Source organism: Sparus aurata, chromosome 5 (assembly GCF_900880675.1).
Source record: "Sparus aurata chromosome 5, fSpaAur1.1, whole genome shotgun sequence".
Lineage (NCBI taxonomy): Eukaryota > Metazoa > Chordata > Actinopteri > Spariformes > Sparidae > Sparus > Sparus aurata.
In genome coordinates this window covers 37,624,084-37,632,969 of record NC_044191.1, presented here as the reverse complement: position 1 = coordinate 37,632,969, position 8,886 = coordinate 37,624,084, and the positions used below count along the sequence as shown (strand labels likewise).

Here is an 8,886-nt window from a genome sequence, read left to right as displayed (position 1 = left end):
TATACTGTATCTGTGTGTGTGTGTCTCTAATATATCTATATATATAATTAGTTTGAGTTAAGGTATCGTGGAGTTACAAGGTGCGTGGAGTTAAAGGTATCGTGGAGTTAAGTGCGTGGAGTTAAAGGTATCGTGGAGTTAAAGGTGCGTGGAGTTAAGGTATCGTGGAGTTAAAGGTGCGTGGAGTTAAAGGTATCGTGGAGTTAAAGGTGCGTGGAGTTAAAGGTGCGTGGAGTTAAAGGTACGTGGAGTTAAAGGTGTGTGGAGTTAAAGGTATCGTGGCGTTAAAGGTATCGTGGCGTTAAAGGTGCGTGGAGTTAAAGGTGCGTGGAGTTAAAGGTATCGTGGAGTTAAAGGTGCGTGGAGTTAAAGGTATCGTGGAGGTAAAGGTATCGTGGAGTTAAAGGTGCGTGGAGTTAAAGGTATCGTGGAGTTAAAGGTGCGTGGAGTTGAAGGTATCGTGGAGTTAAAGGTATCGTGGAGTTGAAGGTACGTGGAGTTAAAAGTGCGTGGAGTTAAAGGTATCGTGGAGTTAAAGGTATCGTGGAGTTAAAGGTACGTGGAGTTAAAGGTACGTGGAGTTAAAGGTGCGTGGAGTTAAAGGTATCGTGGAGTTAAAGGTGCGTGGAGTTAAAGGTGCGTGGAGTTAAAGGTATCGTGGAGTTAAGGTGCGTGGAGTTAAAGGTATCGTGGAGTTAAAGGTATCGTGGAGTTAAAGGTGCGTGGAGTTAAAGGTATCGTGGAGTTAAAGGTGCGTGGAGTTAAAGGTGCGTGGAGTTAAAGGTACGTGGAGTTAAAGGTGTGTGGAGTTAAAGGTATCGTGGCGTTAAAGGTATCGTGGCGTTAAAGGTGCGTGGAGTTAAAGGTGCGTGGAGTTAAAGGTATCGTGGAGTTAAAGGTGCGTGGAGTTAAAGGTATCGTGGAGTTAAAGGTATCGTGGAGTTAAAGGTGCGTGGAGTTAAAGGTATCGTGGAGTTAAAGGTGCGTGGAGTTGAAGGTATCGTGGAGTTAAAGGTATCGTGGAGTTGAAGGTACGTGGAGTTAAAAGTGCGTGGAGTTAAAGGTATCGTGGAGTTAAAGGTATCGTGGAGTTAAAGGTACGTGGAGTTAAAGGTGCGTGGAGTTAAAGGTATCGTGGAGTTAAGGTATCGTGGAGTTAAAGGGTGCGTGGAGTTAAAGGTATCGTGGAGTTGAAGGTACGTGGAGTTAAAAGTGCGTGGAGTTAAAGGTATCGTGGAGTTGAAGGTACGTGGAGTTAAAAGTGCGTGGAGTTAAAGGTATCGTGGAGTTAAAGGTATCGTGGAGTTAAAGGTACGTGGAGTTAAAGGTGCGTGGAGTTAAAGGTATCGTGGAGTTAAAGGTGCGTGGAGTTAAAGGTGCGTGGAGTTAAAGGTATCGTGGAGTTAAAGGTGCGTGGAGTTAAATGGTATCGTGGAGTTAAAGGTGCGTGGAGTTAAAGGTATCGTGGAGTTCAAGGTGCGTGGAGTTAAAGGTATCGTGGAGTTAAGGTGCGTGGAGTTAAAGGTATCGTGGAGTTAAAGGTGCGTGGAGTTAAAGGTATCGTGGAGTTAAAGGTGCGTGGAGTTAAAGGTGCGTGGAGTTAAGGTACGTGGAGTTAAAGGTGTGTGGAGTTAAAGGTATCGTGGCGTTAAAGGTATCGTGGCGTTAAAGGTGCGTGGAGTTAAAGGTGCGTGGAGTTAAAGGTATCGTGGAGTTAAAGGTGCGTGGAGTTGAAGGTATCGTGGAGTTAAAGGTATCGTGGAGTTAAAGGTGCGTGGAGTTAAAGGTATCGTGGAGTTAAAGGTGCGTGGAGTTGAAGGTATCGTGGAGTTAAAGGTATCGTGGAGTTGAAGGTACGTGGAGTTAAAAGTGCGTGGAGGTTAAAGGTATCATGGAGTTAAAGGTATCGTGGAGTTAAAGGTACGTGGAGTTAAAGGTGCGTGGAGTTAAAGGTATCGTGGAGTTAAAGGTATCGTGGAGTTAAAGGTGCGTGGAGTTAAAGGTATCGTGGAGTTAAAGGTATCGTGGAGTTGAAGGTACGTGGAGTTAAAGTGCGTGGAGTTAAAGGTATCGTGGAGTTGAAGGTACGTGGAGTTAAAAGTGCGTGGAGTTAAAGGTATCGTGGAGTTAAAGGTATCGTGGAGTTAAAGGTACGTGGAGTTAAAGGTGCGTGGAGTTAAAGGTATCGTGGAGTTAAAGGGCGTGGAGTTAAAGGTGCGTGGAGTTAAAGGGTGCGTGGAGTTAAAGGTATCGTGGAGTTAAAGGTGCGTGGAGTTAAAGGTATCGTGGAGTTAAAGGTGCGTGGAGTTAAAGGTATCGTGGAGTTAAAGGTGCGTGGAGTTAAAGGTATAGTGGAGTTAAAGGTGCGTGGAGTTAAAGGTATCGTGGAGTTAAAGGTGCGTGGAGTTAAAGGTATCGTGGAGTTAAGGTGCGTGGAGTTAAAGGTGCGTGGAGTTAAAGGTACGTGGAGTTAAAGGTGTGTGGAGTTAAAGGTATCGTGGCGTTAAAGGTATCGTGGCGTTAAAGGTGCGTGGAGTTAAAGGTATCGTGGAGTTAAAGGTATCGTGGAGTTAAAGGTGCGTGGAGTTGAAGGTATCGTGGAGTTAAAGGTATCGTGGAGTTAAGGTGCGTGGAGTTAAAGGTATCGTGGAGTTAAAGGTGCGTGGAGTTGAAGGTATCGTGGAGTTAAAGGTATCGTGGAGTTGAAGGTACGTGGAGTTAAAAGTGCGTGGAGTTAAAGGTATCATGGAGTTAAAGGTATCGTGGAGTTAAAGGTACGTGGAGTTAAAGGTGCGTGGAGTTAAAGGTATCGTGGAGTTAAAGGTGCGTGGAGTTAAAGGTGCGTGGAGTTAAAGGTATCGTGGAGTTAAAGGTATCGTGGAGTTAAAGGTGCGTGGAGTTAAAGGTATCGTGGAGTTAAAGGTGCGTGGAGTTAAAGGTATCGTGGAGTTAAAGGTGCGTGGAGTTAAAGGTATCGTGGAGTTAAAGGTGCGTGGAGTTAAAGGTATCGTGGAGTTAAAGGTGCGTGGAGTTAAAGGTGCGTGGAGTTAAAGGTACGTGGAGTTAAAGGTGCGTGGAGTTAAAGGTATCGTGGCGTTAAAGGTATCGTGGCGTTAAAGGTGCGTGGAGTTAAAGGTATCATGGAGTTAAAGGTGCGTGGAGTTAAAGGTGCGTGGAGTTAAAGGTATCGTGGAGTTAAAGGTGCGTGGAGTTGAAGGTATCGTGGAGTTAAAGGTATCGTGGAGTTAAAGGTACGTGGAGTTAAAGGTACGTGGAGTTAAAGGTGCGTGGAGAGTTAAAGGTATCGTGGAGTTAAAGGTATCGTGAGTTGGAGTTAAAGGTACGTGGAGTTAAAGGTGCGTGGAGTTAAAGGTATCGTGGAGTTAAAGGTACGTGGAGGTTAAAGGTGCGTGGAGTTAAAGGTATCGTGGAGTTAAAGGTGCGTGGAGTTAAAGGTGCGTGGAGTTAAAGGTATCGTGGAGTTAAAGGTGCGTGGAGTTAAAGGTATCATGGAGTTAAAGGTGCGTGGAGTTAAAGGTATCGTGGCGTTAAAGGTATCGTGGCGTTAAAGGTGCGTGGAGTTAAAGGTATCATGGAGTTAAAGGTGCGTGGAGTTAAAGGTGCGTGGAGTTAAAGGTATCGTGGAGTTAAAGGTGCGTGGAGTTAAAGGTATCGTGGAGTTAAAGGTGCGTGGAGTTAAAGGTATCGTGGAGTTAAAGGTGCGTGGAGTTGAAGGTATCGTGGAGTTAAAGGTATCGTGGAGTTAAAGGTACGTGGAGTTAAAAGTGCGTGGAGTTAAAGGTATCGTGGAGTTAAAGGTATCGTGGAGTTAAAGGTACGTGGAGTTAAAGGTGCGTGGAGTTAAAGGTGTGTGGAGTTAAAGGTATCGTGGAGTTAAAGGTACGTGGAGTTAAAGGTACGTGGAGTTAAAGGTATCGTGGAGTTAAAGGTACGTGGAGTTAAAGGTGCGTGGAGTTAAAGGTATCGTGGAGTTAAAGGTGCGTGGAGTTAAAGGTGCGTGGAGTTAAGGTATCGTGGAGTTAAAGGTGCGTGGAGTTAAAGGTATCATGGAGTTAAAGGTGCGTGGAGTTAAAGGTATCGTGGAGTTAAAGGTGCGTGGAGTTAAAGGTATCGTGGAGTTAAAGGTGCGTGGAGTTAAAGGTATCGTGGAGTTAAAGGTGCGTGGAGTTAAAGGTGCGTGGAGTTAAAGGTATCGTGGAGTTAAAGGTGCGTGGAGTTAAAGGTGCGTGGAGTTAAAGGTACGTGGAGTTAAAGGTGTGTGGAGTTAAAGGTATCGTGGCGTTAAAGGTATCGTGGCGTTAAAGGTGCGTGGAGTTAAAGGTATCATGGAGTTAAAGGTGCGTGGAGTTAAAGGTGCGTGGAGTTAAAGGTATCGTGGAGTTAAAGGTGCGTGGAGTTAAAGGTATCGTGGAGTTAAAGGTATCGTGGAGTTAAAGGTATCGTGGAGTTAAAGGTGCGTGGAGTTAAAGGTATCGTGGAGTTAAAGGTACGTGGAGTTAAAGGTGTGTGGAGTTAAAGGTATCGTGGCGTTAAAGGTATCGTGGCGTTAAAGGTGCGTGGAGTTAAAGGTATCATGGAGTTAAAGGTGCGTGGAGTTAAAGGTGCGTGGAGTTAAAGGTATCGTGGAGTTAAAGGTGCGTGGAGTTAAAGGTATCGTGGAGTTAAAGGTATCGTGGAGTTAAAGGTATCGTGGAGTTAAAGGTGCGTGGAGTTAAAGGTATCGTGGAGTTAAAGGTGCGTGGAGTTAAAGGTATCGTGGAGTTAAAGGTATCGTGGAGTTAAAGGTGCGTGGAGATAAAGGTATCGTGGAGTTAAAGGTATCGTGGAGTTAAAGGTATCGTGGAGTTAAAGGTACGTGGAGTTAAAGGTGCGTGGAGTTAAAGGTATCGTGGAGTTAAAGGTGCGTGGAGTTAAAGGTGTCGTGGAGTTAAAGGTATTGTGGAGTTAAAGGTACGTGGACTCAAAGGTATCGTGGAGTTAAAGGTGCGTGGAGTTAAAGGTATCGTGGAGTTAAATGTGCGTGGAGTTAAAGGCATCGTGGAGTTAAAGGTATCGTGGAGTTAAAGGTGCGTGGAGTTAAAGGTACGTGGAGTTAAAGGTATCGTGGAGTTAAAGGTGCGTGGAGTTAAAGGTATCGTGGAGTTAAAGGTACGTGGAGTTAAAGGTATCGTGGAGTTAAAGGTGCGTGGAGTTAAAGGTATCGTGGAGTTAAGGTATCGTGGAGTTAAAGGTATCGTGGAGTTAAAGGTGCGTGGAGTTAAAGGTATCGTGGAGTTAAAGGTGCGTGGAGTTGAAGGTATCGTGGAGTTAAAGGTGCGTGGAGTTAAAGGTATCGTGGAGTTAAAGGTGCGTGGGGTTAAAGGTACGTGGAGTTAAAGGTGCGTGGAGTTAAAGGTGCGTGGAGTTAAAGGTATCGTGGAGTTAAAGGTATCGTGGAGTTAAAGGTACGTGGAGTTAAAGGTATTGTGGAGTTAAAGGTGCGTGGAGTTAAAGGTATCGTGGAGTTAAAGGTGCGTGGGGTTAAAGGGGGTGGCAACTTTGACTCCAGTTGGACTGTCAGTTTCTACTTGTGTACTGTAGGTTCTTACTGGTGGACTGCTCCTTTAATCTGGTAGTGTGACGTGTGTTGGCCTGTTTTATACTTAGTGTGTGTGTGTGTGTGTGTGTGTGTGTGTGTTCAGTGTTTTTCCAGCCTCTCTCTGAACAGCTGACAGTAGAAGAAGAAGGCCAGCTCGTCTATTTATAGCAGAGTCTCTCAGAATCTCAGACCTGATCCGTCTCAGTCCTGCAGCACTGCACGCTGCCACACCACCACCTGTCCACTGCCACCGCCATGCCCGGCAGCCGGGCCCGGAGCCGGGCTAGAGACCGGACCGACGTCCTCAACCGGCCCGAGTTTCAGTCCCTGAACCAGGCCCCCCGCAGGGAGCAGGGGGCGGGGGAGGGGAGGGGGAGCAGTGGTCCGAGAAGAATCTCAGTCAGACAGCCGAGTCAGCAGGACGACTCGGCAGCGAGGTAAGACTCAGAGGCTCCGCCCACTGACATCACAGCTGGTCCTGAACCAGGAACCAGCGGGCTCAGACTGCAGGCTTCAGTTTAGAGATGACATGTGTCCTTCCTGTCAGGAATCAGAACCAGAACCTACTGCAGAGACACCAGTCAGAACAGCAGCACCAGACTCCCTTAACAAATGCGTCAGTTTAGTGAGTTGTTGAGTTGGAGACACTTTATAAACTCTGTGAAACTCTGTCTGACTCATTCTGCATTATTTGGACCTTCTTGTTCATTCAGCAAATGTTCTACATGAACTTCTTTCTGTCTTTGAGTAGAAACATGGAGTCTGCTTGTCTCATTGATGGACGGGCTAGTTTCATACAGTGCAGGAAGGTACATCAGATCACAGGTGTTCTCAGACTGTCCTGTCTCTGTGTCCTCAGGGGGTCCAGGGACTCCTCAGAGGGGCCCTCAGCAGCTGATGGGTGTCAGAAGGATGCGTCTCGTTGGCCGGAGCAGGACTGTATGCAACTGAATCCGTCGTTTCGAGGCATCGCCATCAACTCCCTGCTCGCCATCGACATCAGCCTGTCTAAGCGTCTGGGGGTGTGTGCAGGGACCCATGGCTCCAGGGCCCCACTGCGCTCCATGGTGACCCTGCTGGCCCTCAGTGGCCACGCCCTCACCTGGCTGTGTGGGACTCTGATCTGTCTGTGGAGGAGCAACACACTGGCTGGACAGGAAGTCCTTGTCAACCTGCTGCTGGGTGAGAAACTGAAGTCCAATCATCAGCAGTCAGGGCACCATCTTAACCCTGCCTGTCTGTGTATGTGCTGTCTGACACCCTGCCTGTCTGTCTCTCCACAGCTCTGATCCTGGACCTGATGACGGTTGCTGGGATGCAGAAGTTGGTCAAACGCAAAGGACCATGGGATTTCCCTCCAGGGTTTTTGGACTACGTTGCCATGGATATTTACTCTTTCCCAGCAGCTCACGCCAGCCGAGCTGTCATGGTGTCCAAGTTCCTGCTGACCCACCTGGTGCTGGCGGTCAGTAGCTTCATCATCATCATCATCATTATCATTCACTATTATCAATGTGTTTGATCTGCTGCTGCCTGAAACATCAACACAGTTCACAGCTACACTAACCTGCGCTGATGTGATGTCACTTCCTGCTCTATATGAAGTGTGAATGTGACATCACTCAGCTTTCTGCTGTCAGCAGAATCATTTTGTATAGTTTCAGGCTAATGTAACCAGACTGATGTGTCAGCCAATCAGATGAGAGCTGATTTAAAATCTAGCTACACTGTTTATTTCAAAATAAAAGACTTTACTTTGTCTCTGCGCTCCATCAGCTCATCAAACCCATAAACTCTTCACCAGTCTGGATCAGATAAACCAGTACTGAGGATCAGGACCACCCTGACTTGACCATTTATGTGTGCCTGATCCCCAGGTGCCCCTGAGGATCCTGCTCTACCTGTGGGCCTTCCTGGTGGGTGTGTCCCGGGTGCTGCTGGGTAAACACCACCTGTCGGATGTCGGTTGTGGCTTCGCTCTCGGCTTCCTGCACTTCAGTCTGGTCGAGTCCGTCTGGCTCGACTCGTCCACCTGCCAGACCCTCATCTCCATCGGCACCCTGCGCTGGGCTCCACTGGTGTAGACTGGACTGATCTGAACTGGTTCGGAACGGTCCAAACTGGTCTGTCTGGACTCCATACTCTGGACACAGGTTTTAAACTGGTTTGAATTAAACAACAAAATAATGTAGTTCTGGTATGGACTGGTCTGTCTGGACACACCTCATTTGGACCAGTTTGGATCTGGTCCTGCTGGATTCTGTTGGTCCAGAAGAGAAACAAAGACTGACTGAAGCCTCCATGTTAAAGTCTTAAATTCACTGCGCTAGCGTTAGCATTATCTGCTCACGGGTTGATGCTGCCTTAATGTTTGCAACCAGCTGTGTGTGTGTGTGTGTGTGTGTGTGTGTGTGTGTGTGTGTGTATGATTTTGTTTTTTAATGTTGCAGAATTATATATTTCAGTATGTTTGCTGACATCATCAGAAACAGTCTATGGAAGCCCTGAGGGGCCAGTGAGGACGTTTCTCCTCCTCAGTCTGATCTCAACTGTTTTGACTCCAGATCTGATAAATAAAAAGTTTTACAGGATGATTTACAGAACTCACTAAATTCTTCTAAATTCAAGGAGAATTTTAAAATGTTTTTTGTTCCAGGAGACAAAACACATGAATGTGTGAAACTGAGAAAGTAATAATGATGTAAGCGAGAGTGTAGCGCCCCCTGCTGGTCACACAAGTTCGAACCCCAGGCAGACGTCCACAGAGCCTTCGGTGGTCAACACCAACAAACACAAACATTCTGTTACAATTCACCTGGAATTTTATATTTTTGACCCTTTTTGTACATAAAAAAAATAAATAAATGTGAAATTATATTTCAACTAGTTCTCAAATTATAAACACAAGAAGCAGTTCAGATCAGATGGGACTAATGTCAATTGATTAATATAATCTGGATTACAGTCTGTAAAGTTTACAACATTTCAAACTTCAGGTTTGAATCTCAGGAATCACGCTGAAGACTGACGAACGCTGCAGCGACAAACACCACAGAAGGAGAACCACAGAAGGAGAACCACAGAAGGAGAACCACAGAAGGAGAACCACAATGTTCAGGAAGTCTTTGAAATTAATAAAAAATCTTGTCAGACGTCTGTCGGCCAAAAGTGTGTCTTCAGTCAACACACACGCGCACGCACGCAGACACACACACGCACGCAGACACACACACACACGCAGACACACACACACACGCAGACACACACACACACACAGACACACACAC

The 8,886-nt window shown here is 46.6% G+C and overlaps 1 protein-coding gene across 1 annotated transcript; it reads left to right on the top strand.

The window, feature by feature from the left end:
- The first annotated feature begins 5,733 nt into the window (after nt 1–5,733).
- On the top strand, nt 5,734–8,755 carry LOC115582072 (inactive phospholipid phosphatase 7-like). Its single transcript, XM_030417800.1, has 4 exons — nt 5,734–6,036; nt 6,459–6,781; nt 6,883–7,064; nt 7,477–8,755. The coding sequence occupies exons 1-4, from the start codon at nt 5,855–5,857 to the stop codon at nt 7,681–7,683; spliced, it is 894 nt and encodes a 297-aa protein (XP_030273660.1). The 5' UTR covers nt 5,734–5,854; the 3' UTR covers nt 7,684–8,755.
- The last annotated feature ends 131 nt before the right edge of the window (nt 8,756–8,886 follow it).

Excerpts from the sequence above, each read along its gene's own strand:
- LOC115582072 (XM_030417800.1), top strand. The coding sequence starts at position 5,855 with ATGCCCGGCAGCCGGGCCCGGAGCCGGGCTAGAGACCGGACCGACGTC. Across the intron at positions 6,037-6,458 it reads CAGGACGACTCGGCAGCGAG|GGGGTCCAGGGACTCCTCAG; the intron begins GTAAGACTCAGA and ends CTGTGTCCTCAG. Across the intron at positions 7,065-7,476 it reads TGACCCACCTGGTGCTGGCG|GTGCCCCTGAGGATCCTGCT; the intron begins GTCAGTAGCTTC and ends CCTGATCCCCAG.